Source organism: Mytilus edulis, chromosome 1, assembly GCF_963676685.1.
Source record: "Mytilus edulis chromosome 1, xbMytEdul2.2, whole genome shotgun sequence".
Classification (NCBI taxonomy): domain Eukaryota; kingdom Metazoa; phylum Mollusca; class Bivalvia; order Mytilida; family Mytilidae; genus Mytilus; species Mytilus edulis.
This window is the reverse complement of record NC_092344.1, coordinates 92,638,255-92,656,781: the sequence shown is the minus strand read 5'-3', so window position 1 is coordinate 92,656,781 and position 18,527 is coordinate 92,638,255. Positions and strand designations below refer to the sequence as shown.

Below are 18,527 nucleotides of genomic sequence, written 5' to 3'. Positions count from 1 at the left end.
AAGTTTAGTTTCTCCCTAGACACCAACTAGTTCCAGACTCGAAGCTGTCGAGGGGGACAATATGCTTGCTATCGTGCAATTTCCAGTAAATAAATGTAATCACACAGAAAGGATCTGAAATCTATTTCTAGAAAAAGTATAATATATCTCTGTATACTACAACACTTACTACTGTTCCAATTGACAAATCTTGAGAATGTTAAAAAAAAATCTTTTTAATTTGAAGCAGAAGAAGTAAATTTCCGCGAAGCCATTGCTGTCATTAAATGTATACTTCGTTGAACATTTAAATTTAGATTCATTTATTATAAACAACAGTTGCTAACCAACAAATAATTTTGAATCCATAATACCCTCTTGATAAGCCTCCCCAAGTATATTGCCTTAGATGCAAAACTGATTTTTGGCCTGAAAATTTCGTTTGTTGGTTAAATTCTCCTTTTCGATCTGTTCTTATGTTATTTTTGTGCTTAAAGAAAATTTCAAACTTCTTTTTTCTCAGATGATTGACACAAACGTTAGACATTTTAGATAAGATAAAATATGATCAACATTGTCCGAGTTCTTCGTCCTATTTTTTCTTATCAGTATTATGAATATTTTAACTGTGGAAACATTTTTCTTGATCATTTATATTCACCTTTATTTAAATTTTCTCATTGCTGTCATTAGTTTTTTGTTGTTGTTGGTAAACAAATGATACCACATTTTCAACAGCAACAATTAACACACATCCAGTTAAAGTATTGTTAATTACTGTATAACAGTTCATTGCCAAGATTTCAAAGCTTGCAACTTTGCCAATCGTCCTGTTTTTCATGCAAAATATCGCCATAACATTTCAGTTTCTTATTTTTTAGAAAACACCAGAACATGAGAAGTTTGGTTAGTTCTGTTTTTGGTCCGTCTACAACATTTCTCTTTAAAAGGAGAACAAACTATATTAGCATAATGTTTGCTACATTAAAAGCTGGGATCGTACAAATTTTATGAATTCTTTTACCATTACTCTTTACAGTAGCAGTGAATAATGTTTCGTGAATTGTTTTAATCAGTCGTGAAGTAATTTTTTTTCTTTCGTTTTCAGTAGGTTTTTATCTATTCATGGGGGGGACGTTATTTTTTAATTCGATTATTTTAACTAATGCTGATAAATTATTTTCTCACTTATGCATGGCGATGATATATACAGTCATTATATACATTCACGGTGGGTATGGTTGTCCTGCGAGAGAACGTTCTGTGCTGGTGATTTGGTCCTGTCAGGTGCTGGTGGGTCCTGATTCTGTGCTGGTGGGTTTGTTTACATTGTATCAGAACGGCAATAAAACGACTGTTTTGTTGCTTAATTTTTCTCTGATGCGTCATAAGTACCATGCAAAGTATATTACAACAATATTATATTGCAAAAGTCGTGCAAGTTCGTTAAACGGAATTGTCCTGACGTTGTGCTGGTGATAAGAAAAACGGTCCTGGTTCTGTGCTCCTATGTCCTGGTTCTGTGCCTTTATATTTTGGTTAAAAGTGGCATATATTCAAGATAATTGATGCTGTACTGTTATTGACTAATTAACTGTTGTCAGCTTTCTTGAAATTGACATTGTTGTGAATCTGTTTACTGTTATTATGAGAGAAAAAAATACCCCTATTTTTTTTTTTTTTTTAAATTAACTGTAATCTTATTTATTGGCCTGTTAATGGAATCCTTCTTGCCCCCTTTTAAGATAAGAAAATATGTTTACGATTTTCGGGATTACGATCATTTTGCAAGATCACCAAAATACGTTGTAATTTATACAGACGTCGCGTACGGTGTTGGTGTTAGTTTTGGTAACGTTATTTTGACGTTGTTTTTCATGCATTGTATAAATAACGTCGTACTTTTTTTTATTTCGTGCAGCTCAATTATACAGCATAATTTATATGAGCGGTTTGCTTGACTTGCTACGCATAGAACCGAAATGCAAAAGCGGCACATATTTTTTTTTTAAGTACAGTTAAATTAAAACGGAAAAATAATATTCATTTACATTACTATCCCCTCGGAGCAAAGATATTTTCTCTTTCTTTTGATTGAAACAGGATATTTAAAACAAAAAGTTTAAACCACTGTCTTTTCTGCTGCTTTTTCTTTTAGTTTAAACATCTATAATACTAAAATTACGAGGTCCAATTTGTTAGCCGTCATCACGTAAAAACGACGAATCACAGAATTCAACTTTATATATAACTAATATAGTACAAAGGTGTAGATTAAAAATTACACCACTCCAGGCCCTTTTGTTTTCCACGTAATTAATATTGCCAATAATTAAGAAGTTCCGGGTCGAGTCCGCTACCGATACCAATAGTATAGTTACCTGTTACCTATTATTACCTTATCTGTACGTTCCGCATCTGACAGGCACACCACCAAACGTTGTATTCAGGATTAATATGCTATATACACGGGTCATAACCACAGGGTTCACACTACTAAATTGTCAAATTGTTACCTATTGTAGTATTTTAATCAGTAACACTTTCTAAGATAACAATACGAATACTAAAAATCTGGACTAAAAATAAGGCGTATAGGTACAGTTTTCAATTTGTTAGTGGGCATGACGTAAAACAGCGAAGCAAAGAATTCAACTTTATTTATAACTTATATAGGACAATGCTGTTGATTAAAAAATACTCCATTCCAGGACCTTTTGTTTTCCAAATAATTAATATCATTGTTTCAGTTCGACGGGTTCAAACAGAAAGACTTGAAAGCAGAGAAAAACTGTGTATCTTATAATCGGCATGACTTTATCAGATGACAATACTAATACTAAAATAAGGCTTGCGCATAGTTATATACTTTAATTCAGTCACGGACCCGTGATATCACGGGTGTGTTCTAGTATTTATTTATAATGGATTGGGAAACAAGTTATTACAACTTATTTTAATCCGTTTCCACTTTGGGGGTGCGAATGCTTCCTTGTAGCCTTAGCCTGCTCTTTTCGAAATCTAAAAGGGTGACTTTTATGTGCAAGAGATATTGCTCTTTCTTAATAAAACACGGGTCAGTAATTTATCGCCCCCTTCCGACGGACTATCATTGTTTCACAAGACCATCATACTCGCAAATGGTGCATGACAAGGGCTTATTCTTTTATCCGCTTTTGATAATTTCCGAAAATAAAATTTTTATTAGTTGAATCGTTTGTTTCATCGCCTGTATTAAATGGTAAAAGAATCAACAGTTGAAAGCAAATTCAAATTAACCACAATAAAATTAATTTAATAAAATTTGCCAATTTCATAAACAAAAAGAAATTTAATCTCAACTATGAACAAGAAAACAGATGGGCGCAGATAATTTTAGCGCAAAACTACTAGGGGGCATTTTAGCGCAGACATTAGAGCCCATTTTAGCGCAGGATTAATCCGTTCAGCTGTATTTTCGATAGCCCATTTTAGCGAAAACTTTCCTAGTTGAATAATACTAAAACCACGAGCATTAATTTATGCTGGTTTAATATTAAAGTTGTATGTATATTATATGTTCACTTTGGTTCATCATGGAAATAAAAGTAGTTCTATAGTTGTCACTCAGCTATTTACGTTTTTCTTGATACTACTTTGTATCATCAAATTGCAAACAACAACATATATAAAAATACAATGTATAGGCGAATGTGCACCACAATCTAGACAAGATAAAGAGAAAAATCAGTTCCTACTGCAACTTTATCAACAGTATTGTACTGATTGTGCATGGGTTTTCTCTTCCAGATCTCGCGCATGGGTCTTTGTTTTTTAATGAAAAGTGTGCAAACAAAATAAATATTGAAACAAATATATAAAGAAAAATGCAAGGATTAACTTAAGGATGTTTTATTAATCCATCGAAATTGATAAAGAAGCATGCCAGCATTTTTTTTATCCTTTCATGTTCCTATGTCCCTAGAAACACACTATCCATTCTTTCTGATTTGAAAATGTGCAATATAAATTGATCCTTTTTCTATTTTAATCGTTTGTTCTAAGACACCGGGTCCCATGTACTGAATAGAGAACATTCAAACTAGTCCCCCAAACTACCTCAAATAATAGATAAAAAGGGAGGGAGAGGATTTCAGAAACATTAAACCTGTTAAAAAAGTTTTGAATAAGCATTCAATGACATATTTGTCGCTGGACGTCAGATAAACAATGAATCAATACACACAAAAAAATGCGCCAATTTGGGTTACGCAATGTTTCAACCAATCTCATTATTATAATTAAATCATACTATTGGTAGAGAAATTCACAATTTGTTAAATCAAATTGACAATTTGTTATTTCTAATTGATAATTTGTTATATCAAATTGATAATCTGTTATCTCAAATTGATAATTTGTTATACCAAATTGATAATCTGTTATATCAAATTTATAATTTGTTATATCAAATTCATAATTTGTTATATCAAATTCATAATCTGTTATATCAAATTCATAATTCGTTATATCAAATTGGAAAAAGTTAATTAGCATGGCACGTAAAGGCTTCCGCAATTTTCGACGTTAGGCACTACATGTCAAGTTTTACAGAACGTAACGTCAAAACAAGTAAAAAAGCATGGTGTGACATTATGACTAGACAAAAGTAGTCGCTGACTGTGTCGTTAATACTTCCGACATGTGATCGAAAATGGGTTCAAAAAAATCCCTGAACAGTAGATTTTAATGTTTTATAGTATTTTTTGTGCTATTATAATTTCAAATTCCCCCTCCTCCAAAACTGTATAATACGACTTATCATACTTGTAACAAAAATGTAAAAAACGGCGTTTTGTGACATTTTGACTAGACAAAAACAAAAAGATCGCGTTTATTTTTTTTTCCAATATTTTCTCTTAAAACTTCGACACAATTTTTTTTCATACACTTAAAATAAAAGTTTTCACGTTTGAATAAAATTTCATATCGTAGAAAAGACAGCAACTGCCTATTACTTTTCATAAGACACTTTACAAATACGCCAAAACGTCAGAAAACTGCGAGTGTGACATTTCAACGGATTTAATAAAATGAACAATTCAGGACATAATTTAAACAATACTTACTAATTGAAGACATAAAAAGTTGTATATTTATTGTATAATTTTGACACAGGAAGGTTGGATATGTAAATTGTGGTTTGGATCTGCAGCATTCGTTTGAATTTTGAAGAGCTCCAAAAAATATGCAAGATTTGGGTTTTGTGACAGAAATACAAATTTCAAAAAATCATTAAAATTGCCACGATCTTTTGAAATGTTGTAACACAACTTTTTATTCTTTTTTCCTTATTATATACGGAATAAAAAGATATATCATTTTCGGAATAATCTATTTAAATTACCTTTAAAAATCACTCTTAACTTCACCCCTATCCATATTTTTTTTTTCAATTTTCGGCTTGACCACAAAACAAAGTGAACTTTTCGTCCTGGTCAGACGCGTCCAGTTAACGATGACGTCATAAATAAAACATACACCATTAACACCAAAGACTACTCTTGCTAGGAGTACAACTTTTTTTTAATAAGTTTAAAAATTGACAAGAATAACTTCAAAGCAACGCTGATCATATGTCGCGGTGTTACTTGTCTACACGCTCAAAATCAGTGTTATTGAGGATCATTCGAGTAACAAAATTAATAAAAGTATTGATTTTAAGGCATATTCCATTTCTACTTTTAATTACGCACATTTTGATATATACATTTATATAGTTATCAATTCCGAAACTTCTAACAAATGCAATAAAGGCGAACTGGAAAGCAAAACCCGTATTATCACCAACACCGTACGCGACGTCATAATACTTATATAAAGTAGATGATGTGGTATGTTTGTTGTCAATGGACAAATTTCCATAAGAAACCAAAGGCAGTATGTGTTAACAACCATACGTCATCGTACGACCTTCAACAATAACCCATAAAATAAAAATGTAAAAGGTTTTGCATAAAAATGGAGAGCAAAAATATAGAACAAAGGACTTTCTGAGCGTCTTTAGCAGCTTAGAACACATTTGTTTGTGAACAATTAAGTGCTGACTATAAGAATGACAATAGTATTGCGGGATTTTTGTTTGGTTTTTTTTTTTTTTGGGGGGGGATAAGTTAGAGCGAGGTTACAGTGAAAGTTTTAAGCTTGGAATAGTTTCCCGTAAGATTTAAAAGTTGTATTTTAAAAGAAAAATGTATCTTATAGCTATTTAAAAGAATCACTTGCTGTATCTTAAGATTTTTGCAACATAATTTTTTTGTCTGAACGGTTATCAGGTATTTTTTTTCGAAAGTTCGATAGAACACTAAAAAAAATCACTATTTTATGAAAGGGCAGACTAAAATATGTCAATTTCAAAAATTAAAATATCTCGTAGCTTCATACTACCAATTGAGTATAAAACAAGTATATAAGTTTAAAAAATAAATTCTTAGATTAAACACCTACATTTAACTATAAAATTTCATAACAGTTTAAAACAATACAAATCTACACACACAAAAAACTGGCCTAGTTTCAACTGGTTTTCAACCCGAATCGCTATAAGATCATATCTAAGCTCACCTGTGTCGAGGGGTCGTGTCAGGTTCATGTATTGTCTTGCCGTCCGCAATTACAAAAAGATCTTTTCTGAAATTACTTGACCAAATGTTACCAACTGATTTTTTCAAGAGTGAATCTAGGAAAAACAATATTCATCAACAAACATGACCACTGCCTGTTAAAATGTATTAGAGTTTTTAGTTACAGCCGATTCCATTGAGTATGTAGGCAAAGGTAATATTTTTGGTTAGCTTGCTTGTTAACTAAACCGTGAAGTCATTGTTAGGTAAGGTATACTACCCTCCTTTCGAAATAGCCTGGTCCTACAGACAGAAAGATGTGTCATTTATCAGACTAGTCTACTCTTAAAGTAGGGTAGTTTACATAATCTAACAATGACTTTTCTGTTCAGCAAGCAAGATAACAAAAGATATTCCCTTTGTCTACACACTCATTGAAATCGGCTTTAATATTGCAAAAGTTCAAGCAATTAGGGCAAAACTTACCGAGTAAAAAAAATCAAAAGGCCAATGTCTATCTACATTGCACATTTCAGAAAATTCAGAGTAGATAACGAAACTGGGTCCAGCAACATTTATAAGCAATTTAAGATTTTTACCCTCAAAGGTTCCATTCACCACAAATATTCTCGTTACAACGAATCATTTTAAATACAAAAATACCAGTTGCAGCCTTTTGTTTATCTATTAATATATGTATACGGATAAAGTTATGAAAGGCAGCAGGATCACCAGGGTGAGGAGTCCATGTCATCTGAAACAAATGCTAAGCATAGATTTAGAAAGCGACAGATAATCATGACATTAAAAAAACTCTCTTCTTTTCGACTTTTTTCGAACAAATTGACACATAAAATGGATTATATAGTATTGTGGAATTTTTAACTTGTGTTCAATTCATTGGTTACACCTTTTACTAGGATAACAATCCTGTCAAGTATGAGCTGGGTAAAATATTTCAGAAAAGAAGATCGAAATGTGAAAGTTTCCGTGCGTCAGGTGCAACAGCATACGAACAGCTAACATGCCTCGTCAGGGTGGAAGCTAAAAAGTCCTCGAAAATTTGATTTAAAACCTTTATTCGTTCCAACAAAGTTATTGAGATTTTGTTGAGGATTTAACCATCTACGACAACAAGAATTTTTTTTTTAGAATTTACAACTCTTCTATTAATATATGCAAAGCAAACCATTGATAAAATTGCTTCAATGATTGTTTGGATGTTTGTAAACGACAGGTAAGTAGTCTGTTTACTATATACTAGAATTTGTTTGGACAATAAACATTAACTTCAATTGCTGTCAGTTTGTATTTTTCCAATCAAATCCCAGTATGTATTGAAACTCCGCCTAGTACCTATTGTTTGAAAACATCCAAGCAAACATAGCAAGCGTCAATCAAAGTTTTTTTTTTTGCATGCTTTTATAGAAGAGCTGTACTATACAATGTGAAGAAGCGTTTAAGTCTTTCGCCAAAAAATACTATCAATTTCTTTTTGTCCTATGTAAACTTCCGTACCATGTCCTTCCATTCATGATCATTAAATTGAACTGTAAAATATTTCTTGGTACCTTCTTAATTCCTTTATAAGTCTTATGTAAACATAATAATGACAATAACTGTTGTGAGCACAAGATTCACTGAACACTTTTAAAGTTCTGCTTCATCAAACATTAAAATGTGAACTTAAGTTTTAAGACTTTTTTAATCGACACGATTAGGATTTTTGTATATGAGAACATGGTTTATCTATTAGTTGAAAATGCGGCTTTGAACTAGCTTTCAGTATCTGCGAGCATTCGTTGTTCAATAATGTGTGTCTTTGTGTTATTATTTTATGTGATAAATTGTTGTGTTGGTACACCACTGTAACAATGAAGGAGGAAATGGGGAGGGTTGGTTGGGTGGAAGTGGGGAGGGGTATGGGTGCTATAAACAGTTTCGTATAAAAAAACTAGGGGTTATTCCCCCAACTAAAAATAGACATGGAGGGAAGTCCCTTTTTATCAACATAATTGGTGAAAAAGTATCATGTTTTTTGTATTTGGTTGTAAAGATATGTTAATTAACTTCAATTAAAACAGGTTGAATGATTAAAATAATTTAAAAAATTAGATTAAATATTCATGTTTTGAGGGGAGACAACACTGTAAACAGTCTGTTATTTTGGCAGTGAAAATTCAAAACTTATTTGCAGCCACTGTAGCTCTTTTCGGAGCAGGCGAACGTAGCCTGAAGCATGAATTTTTTGAAAGACCAGGTAAAAATCTATGAAATTCATACAACTTTGATTATGAAAAATGTGCAGGTATCATGTCTTCAGGGGTGTGCACATGACCTGATTTCAGGTTTTTTAAGCTTAAATTAGGCAATGTTTTTCCCAGTTTCTCTGGATAAAACTTTTTTATACTATTAAAAGTACACTTTTTTTTTTATTCCATTATAAACTAGAGAACATTCTGATTCCAGTGATATCTAGTTTTATACAGGTATCTTTATTAATCAGTCCACCACTAAGGGTCACTTATTCATGGTCCCTTAAAATATGACGTCATAGAAAAAAACTGTTGATTGCACCCTATGCGGAGCGCTAACACACATGTCTATGCGGCATGGACTTTGATCATTGTTGAAGCATCAATGTAAGGGGCATTTAATATCTTAATAAAACTATTCTTATTTTTGATACTATATATTGTTATCTGATATTGGACGACAGATGTTGCCCTTTTATGTAACTATGTAATACAAGTTACAATCATTTGAAAACACACATTAAACAGTCAAATGGATGCACAAGAGCTAAACTAGGAGTCATAGATCCTATGGACAACAATAATCTGCCCAATGTTATTGATTTTGTAACATTTGTTTCAAATATGACCAACTTCTTATCCGAAATCACCAGCACCGTATCAGGACCCACCAGCACAATGACAGGACCCACCAGCACAGTATCAGGACATGAATAAATTGAGAAAATGCTAAATTTTAATAAATTGCAATGTTTTTTCACAAAATAGTTTTGTCGTGTGGATTGCGGTGTAGAAAGCGGACTCTATGAGCATTTTTGTTTTATTTTTTCAGTGCTAGATTTTCTGAAAATGCGCATTTTTGTGTTACGCTTACTGAAACAGTTTAAAGAGTCAACTTTTTAATGGTTTACATATGAACCCATAAGAAACAAAATTGAAAAATCTCAACTGTTTTCTTCCATTTTTTATGAGTGAAAACGTCAAAAATCATCATTTTCGTCTTTGTTTACATTTTTTCATTGATCACCAGCACCCGTCAGGACCGAATCACCAGCACAGAACGTTCTCTCGCAGGACAACCATACCCACCGTGACATTTGTAATGGAGACTCATTTATGGTATGCAGATGTGCTTCGTAAGATTTCAACGTATAAACGATTTAATGATTTTTTTAAAAACGTGCGACTATGTTAAAAAAGTGAAACCAGCTCTCTTCTCCATTTAAACGAAAAGCTAACCATTTACTGAACTAGATTTGAAATTGATTTAAATATTATGTATAATCAGGAAGTAGATAAACATTTAAACGGGAGGAATCAATTAAGGCAAGTGCTCGGTTTTTATAATATTACTCGTATCTCATTTAAGGTAAGACCAGAATATAATTCAGGAGACTGGCAGCTTCATTTAATGACCATATAATAATGTATCGAATATCATTCAACTATCATAAGTTTTCAAACTAATTTTACATGTACAGGCTTATTTCTACTCTACTTTTGTTTCTTTTTTCGGATATGGTTTAAAATATTCGAGAAAAACAAATATTAAGAAAGATTTTATGAAAAAGGAAGATAAAAAATTAACATCAAGATATCGGAAATTTAATGAAAAAGGGGGGGGTAGTGTTGTTATTGCTTACATTTATTTTTTTGCAGTGATTTCAGATAGTATAAATGTAATGGTATGAAACATGGAAAAAAAAAGTAAACTCTTGATAGGGCATTATTTAATTTTTTTTATGTTATTTTTTGGGTAAATAGGATTTCAATTCGTACTTAGATCTAATGAAAAAAATCACAAGGACCAAGTTTAATCACAAGGTTTTGCATAATTGACAGGCTCTTGCTCTATATGTCCTTGATCCGAGTGATTAAAAACTTATTGATCAAAACTATAGAACATTTCAGCATAGGTTGACACCAGTTTAAAAATAGTAGAGTATTTCGTTTGTAAATCACTGAAGCCTTTAACAGAATTTTGGTTTGTTTTGTTAATCAATGTATACATATATAATTGTACCAGTTAATTTCAAGAAAGGATTAATTGTTAAAACTTACCTTGATTATACGAATAGAAGATACAGTATGATGTGATTGAAAATACACAACCTAAACAAACTTTACACAAAGAGTTAATTATCTACAATGACGAAGGAAAATTCTTAACATATGAAAAACAAGCACTTTAAATACTATGAGGTTTAATACATTCAGTATTTTACACTATATGTACATATTATATCTGGGTTGTTTCATTGAAAATCGTTCTAATGTATATAACTTGAGTTATTAGTGCCTGGTCCATATCGAATTTTTCTGTCTCATTGTGGTTTAGTGGCGTTATCTTCTGCAAGTTAACTTATCTTTGGAAATTTCTATTTTGTTATTTGATAAGGGATTTTCCGTTTAGAATTTTCCTCGAAGTTCGGGTTTTTTTGTTTTTTGTTTTTTATTTTACTTTCCATTAACATTCAAGTAAATAATGTTCTTTTCTAAATATGTGTTTATTTATTTTTTTCAGGCTAAAACAGACATCTACTTAATGTAAAAATGATAATATTTTGGTGCTGTTCGTTGCTTTTGCTGTTAGATGTGATCGCTACAGATTTTAGAAATTGTTATTCTGAATATTCTAAATTAATATGTTCATGCGACCATCATCAAATGATTTGTTCGAATCATGGCGACAAACTTGATTTCATTCCGATGGTTCCGAAAAATATTAAAATGCTTACATTTACAAGCAATACCTTGAATAACGTGACTGAAAAGACTTTTCATAATATGACAAGAAGTAAGATAACGCATCTTATTCTTGCTGGGAATGACATACGGTACATCTCAAGGAATACTTTTAGAGAATTTACCTCTCTCGCCTATCTGGATCTGAGTTATAATGTAATTCCAGTAGATTTAGACATTGCCTTCAGTAATTTGCGTTTTGTGGAGAATGGTTCATTGATACTAAATCACATGAACATTACAGAAACGAAAATGAATGAACTATTTCGTTATCTTGATAAAAAACGAATACAAACACTGTCTATAGCCTTTAATAATCTAATGTACATCGATAGTTGCGATTGGGTGAATTTTCCGACTTTGAAAACTTTGAATATAACCGGGAATGAATTAAGAAATATCACATTCAAATGTCAAACGAAAGTCGAAATCATTCACGCAGACTTCAACAACTTAGTTACTTTCCCAAATTTTTGTCTTGATGGCGATAACTCCACTGATTTTAATAAAACATCTGTTCCCAATTTAATAAGTTTTTCAGCTACCAATAACATGTTAAAAGAAATACCACCAAATGTATTGAAATGTATGGCAGACTTGCGTGAATTGTTTATTACAAAAAACTCCTTTCACGAGATTGAACTCCAAAGTTTCTATCAATTGCATACTCTTGAGCTGTCTAGTATTTTCAGATATTACCAAATTATTAAACCTCGTTCACAGTCAAAAATCTTGACTGCATCTATCGAGCATCTAATGTTACAGAATCTATCGTTCAGAATAGTTCCCACAGATCTAGAAATCTTTAAGGGACTTCATCGGCTAAGAAGTCTTGACCTGTCATATTCCAATCTGCCGTTTAGTCCGATGGCATCTAAAATACTCTTCAAACCGTTGTCAAATTTAACAAAGTTGACATTACAAAATGTAGGATGGAAAAGTATGCCTTATAATATATTTCACATGCTTCCATATTTAGAAACTCTAGATCTAAGCAACAACAAAATAAACTATTTAAATTGGAGTCATTTTAGATATCCTAAGTATCTTAAAGAAATCAACTTCAGCAACAATAGAATTTTTCTAGACGGTAAAATTAAAGTCCCGTCTTCAGTTTTTTCTTTGAAATCTTTAGACATGTCAAACAATAGCATATTCTGTACTTGTGATAGTCTTTCGTTTTTTGAAGAACTAGTATCAAATAATGTGACGATCAAAAATTATCCTGGGGCATATATCTGTACAGGTCCGAGAAACATGGCTGGCAAGTCGGTCGCCGATGTTAAATGCAAACAACAATTGGAAACTATAGTCTTTACAGTTATAATTACTGTTCTATTCGGATTTACCTTTGCCGTTATTGCATATAAGTCCAGATATCGCATTCGATATTTAATTCATATTTCGAGGTCACGCCGTTCTTGGAAAAGTCGTAAAAAGACAAGTCAACCACGTGTATTTGATGGTTTTGTTATTTATAGCGAACCAGATAAGTACTGGTTGTTAAATAATCTTTTACCATTTCTTGAAAATCAGCACGGATATAGATTATGTATTCATGATAGAGACTTTCAATATGGAAGACCTATTGTAGACAATATTGTAGAAAATATGGATAACAGTAGAAAAATAGTTCTTATCCTCTCAAATAGTTTTGTAGAGAGTCCATGGTGCAAGTATGAGGTTCGTTTGGCCAATGAAAGATTTTTGGAATATGGTCCAGATTCTTTGATCAGTATTAAACTAGAAGACATTAATACATCTCTAATGGAAAACACATTAAAAATGCTGATCAAATTTACCACGTATGCAGTTTGGTCAGAGCACAACAAGGAGGAATTCTATGTGCGAATACTAGATTGCTTTCAAGAAAAAAATGACAATACCAATAGAAACAGTTTGGGCAGAGGCGAGACTGAAAACCCACCGAGTCATGCAAGGAATAAGAAAGAGGAAAAGAAAAGTAATAAAACTGACAAATTTGAACAAAATGAACTTCGATGTATGATCATTGAAATTCGAGGGCGTATAGACTCTCTTGAAAAGTCAGTAAAGCATGATATTACTTTTCTGCAAAACAAAGTTCACAACTTAGAAACGAATATTACTTTACTAAAAGGTAATCTTTCAGACTCACAAACTGCTTTTGAATAATTCAATATTCCGGTTTTTTTTTTAATCAGAAGAAAACTAACGCTATCATTCATCAAATAATAGTGGTATACCTACTTAATTTAGGCTATATATTATGCTTTATAAAATTGGGGTTTATTATCCTTAATATTTTCATAATTTACAATTGGACAATGGTTTGTATTTAAATCTTAATTAATAATGATATTCACATTTTACCTTAGCTACAGTCCTAACTTTTTCAGGTGCCGTTTTGTGGTCTTATTAGATCGTTGGTTTTCACGTTTAAATGGTTTTACTTTACGAACTTTTTGGGCCCTTTATAGCTTGCTGTTCGATATGAGCCAAGGCTCTGTGTTGAAGACCGTACCTTGACCTATAAAGGTTACTTTTATTAATTGTTATTTGAATGGACAGTTGTCTCATTGGCACTCATACCACATCTTCCTATATTCATATATTATCCTGTACACAATTCCCATCCTCTGTGTTTGTTAGGGAAGCCCATGGCTGTGTTTTATTGTAAAAAATGTAAAGGTTATACCTTAGGTTTACATTGTATTTAGCTGTATTTGGCAAAACGTTTAGAAATTTTGGTCCTCTTCAACTTCGTACTTTATTTGGCCTTTTAAACTTTTTTGGATTCGAGCGTCACTGATGAGTCTTTTGTAGACGAAACGCGCGGCTGGCGTATATATTAAATTTAGTCCTGGTATCTATGATGAGTTTATTTGTACCGTTACATATCTGACAATTTGATATTAGAACTAAGGTTTTTTTGTTAAGTGGACTTTTAGACATCTGACTACGAAATAGAAACGTAATATGTTGTATTCTGTAAAGAACTAATTACTGAATAGAAACGAAATACTCTTGTCATAGGATGTTATCTTTCAGGTCAACAAGCACACTGCGACATTTATTTTTTTTTATCTTTCTATGATGTTTTGTCAGATTTATTTTCCCGAATTTTTGTCATAAGAACACACTCCCTGTTTTTTATGTTGATACTATTCGTGACTGTTGTAGATTTTAAAAACAGAGGCAAATATGTATGTTTGGGATAAGGGGAAAGACAACTTGATTCATGCAAAGGTATTATGCTTATTTTTGAATAAACAGTCTTAAAGGCAATCAACATAACAATGTAGTAAGTTCTTTGAATATTGTCTCCATCTGTACTAACATCGACATTATGATTACCAGTTCAACAGTTACTTAACATTTATAATGTAAGACATCCAGTTATTTACACATATGATCCTACGACCCTTCGATACTTCTGTGTTATCATTACACAAGGTTTTGTTTTTCTCAGTCTGCTGATAACGTCTTAATTTTTGTCTGTGTTTACACTGTCAGTATCACACGCTCGATCAGCTCTTTATAAATTTCATATATCACTGCTTTGTGACGATAAAAAGTTTTTATCATGCAATAATTACAGGGCGCCGAATGGGACTCTTGTGGTTTTGTACAAAATTCAATTCTGTCATAACAAAATCATTTTTGTCTTACAAAACTATGTGCTACAGACTTGTTTTATGAGAACTTCAATTTTGTGATGACAAAATTCATTTGTGTAGACAAAATTCATTTTTGTCATGACAAAATTCATTTTTGTAGACAAAATTCATATTTGTCATGACAAAAGTCAATTTTGTCTAAAAGGTATGCAAATATAATCATATTTGCATACAAAATTGACTTTTGTTACCTGATATTGAAATTAAATCACAAAAGTCAATTGTGTGAGATAAGATTCAATTTTGTGAGACAAAATTTACTTTAGTGAGACAAAATTGACTTTTGTGAGACAAAATTGACTTTTGTGAGACAAAATTAACTTTTGTGAGACAAAATTAACTTTTGTGAGACAAAATTTGATTTGGTCAATTTTGTTGAGACAAAAGTCAATTTTGTTAATTTTGTTGAGACAAAAGTCAATTTTGTCAATTTTGTTGAGACAAAAATTAATTTTGTCAATTTTGTCAATTTTGTTGAGACAAAAATCAATTTTGTCAATTTTGTTGAGACAAAAGTCAATTTTGTCAATTTTGTTGAGACAAAAGTCAATTTTGTGACGACAAAATTCATTTTTGTGACGACAAAATTCAATTTTGTAAGAACAAAATTGACTTTTATGAGACAAAATTGACTTTCGTGAGACAAAAATCAATTTTGTTGAGACAAAATTCAATTTTGTCAATTTTGTCGAGACAAAATTCAATTTTGTCAATTTTGTTGAGACAAAAGTCAATTTTGTCAATTTTGTTGAGACAAAAGTCAATTTTGTTGGGACAAAAGTGAATTTTGTTTCACAAAAGTCAATTTTGTCTCACAAAAGTCAATTTTGTCTCACAAAAGTCAATTTTGTCTCACAAAAGTCACTTTTGTCTCACAAAAGTCAATTTTGTCTCACAAAAGTCAATTTTGTGTAACAAAAGTCGATTTTGTATGCAAATTAGGTCACAGAATCCAAACTAAACTAATTTGAATACAAAATTGACTTTTGTCGCCCAATTTTCAAATTAGGTAACAAAACTCAAGTCTGTGTAACAAAAATGAATTTTGTCATGACAAAAGTGACTTTTGTCCGCTGATAGATAATTTTGTATGACAAAATTTTAAATTTGTAGTATGATACAAATTTTGTTAAACTGAACTCATTTTTGTTGAACAAAAGTCACTTTTTCCGTACAAAATTGAATTTCGAGTACAAAACCACAAGAGTCCCATTCGGCGCCCCGTAATAATTCACAAATTTATCGTATTAATACAATCAAATAAATCGATTTTCAGATTTTCATCATATTCATATTGTAAAATATAAGCTGCTCAACACAAGATGAAGCCTTGTATAACTCGTTCGATGCGCTCACTAATGTCGTCGTATTTGCTACTGGCAAACATTTTTTGAATTTCTAGGATGAGTACAAATCACCAATGAGTAAAAATATATATATATCCAGGGTGAATATTTGAAAAAATTGGACTGCCACTGGAAACTGAGGGAATATTGGATAAGGACATAATTCATAATTGTTGCCTTCCAACATGCGCCTACGGACCGGCAAAACGTGGTCGCTTGTGTTATTAACGTTCAGAGAGCGTGAAACTGTCTCTACACGAAGCATTAGATTTAACGTCCCTTTTTGCTGGTCTTTGTTGCGTACTTATACATCCCGCCCAGTCAAACTTTGACAAGGGATTTGCTGCCGGTCGGAGGAAGATCAAAGTGACCATATTTATATTGTGCAACGTCTTTTAAAGAATTGTCTGTTAAAATATTGTATATGATAATATACCTCAATATGTTTCAATAACTGCAAGTACTCTTTTATAATATAAATTTGTACTTTTTGGTTGTTTTTGTTTGTTGTTTTCTGTTTAGTACCGATTAGCTGCGGAACCATAGCCCTTAAAGTGCATATGTGTGTTTTTCATAATTTGCGTTACATATAGGTTTTGAGCTAATGATTCAAACCGTTTTTAATTGTTTTTATCAAGCCACGCCTTATCTATGTCATCACATTCTTTTAACGAAGATGGTGCAGGATTCGGAATTGAAGACATAACTTAAAACTAATGATTTGTTTTGAAGCTTGCAGAGAGCAAACCGTTTAAACACTATTTCAATCATCTACAACCAAGTTATGGCATGCAATGTGCCCTTAAAGGAGTAGGTTCAGTAAGACCCCTTTTCGGTCCCAAAATATAACAGTTTTACAAAATTGTGAAAATGTAATCTTTTATCTATTTATTGGAAGGTAATGCTTCTGCTACACAAATATGGGCAGTTCTTGGCAATACAATGCAAATATATCGGGTACGAACATCATTAAGTCATGCTAAATTACTGAAATCTTCACAATTTTAGAATTTTAGTTAAATTTTAGACGGTTTCCGTCTTAAGTTCATTCATAATATTGAAATTTAAGTTGTATTTGATTAATTTAGTGGTATTGTTACTCATCATACGAGTATACCCAGTGTTCTGGTTTTTATTTTTCAGTCAATCGTTGAAGACTATATATTGCCTTTTAATAAAACATTTTTTCATATTGAATTTGTTACTTTGTATGAAGATGAGCAATGGGAAATTGTGAGTACTTTTTTACGATGTTGGTTTTTTTTCACGAATTATCCAATATAAAAATAAGAAGATGTGACTATTGATAATAGGACCACTCTCCACCAGAGACCAAATGACATAACAGTTAACAACTATAGCTCATTGTGCGGCCTTCAACAATAAAAAAACGCATACCGCATAGTCAGCTATAAAAGACCCCGGAATGACAAATGTAAAACAATTTAAAAGAGAAAACAAACAATCTGCTTTATGTAAAAACAAATGAACGAAGTACAAATATGATCAACAGAAACAAACGACAACCACAAAGTTGCATGCTCCTGACTTAGGGCTGGCACATACAGAATGTGGCATTGTTAAATATGTGAGCGGGTGCACCTACCCCAACCCCTACAGTTGTCCCAGGACAGTGGTGCAATAGTGCAACATATTAACACACTATATAAAAAACCAGTAGAAAAGGGCAGATCAATACAAAGTTGGAAATAACAAAAATACAGACCTGACGTGGCAGCAACACAACTAAAAAGTATTATAAAATCAACTTTATTGTGTAAAGTTTAACTAAACACTTTCAAGTAAGAATAATTTATATACCTGCGGGAGTTACACATTTTCATATTTTGAAAACATGAGTTATGATTCTTATTTTCAAATTAAAGAACTGAGGTCTTGAAGTATTGCCTCGGACAAGAAAGTTTTTATTCAAAGTGAATT

General features: G+C 31.9%; 1 protein-coding gene across 1 annotated transcript; it reads left to right on the top strand.

Annotated features, from left to right (window-relative positions):
* Positions 1-11,361: 11,361 nt before the first annotated feature.
* LOC139495367 (toll-like receptor 13) lies at positions 11,362-17,071 on the top strand. The gene has a single exon (XM_071283677.1). It carries the CDS (start codon positions 11,390-11,392, stop codon positions 13,733-13,735), a length of 2,346 nt encoding a protein of 781 aa, XP_071139778.1. The 5' UTR covers positions 11,362-11,389; the 3' UTR covers positions 13,736-17,071.
* The last annotated feature ends 1,456 nt before the right edge of the window (positions 17,072-18,527 follow it).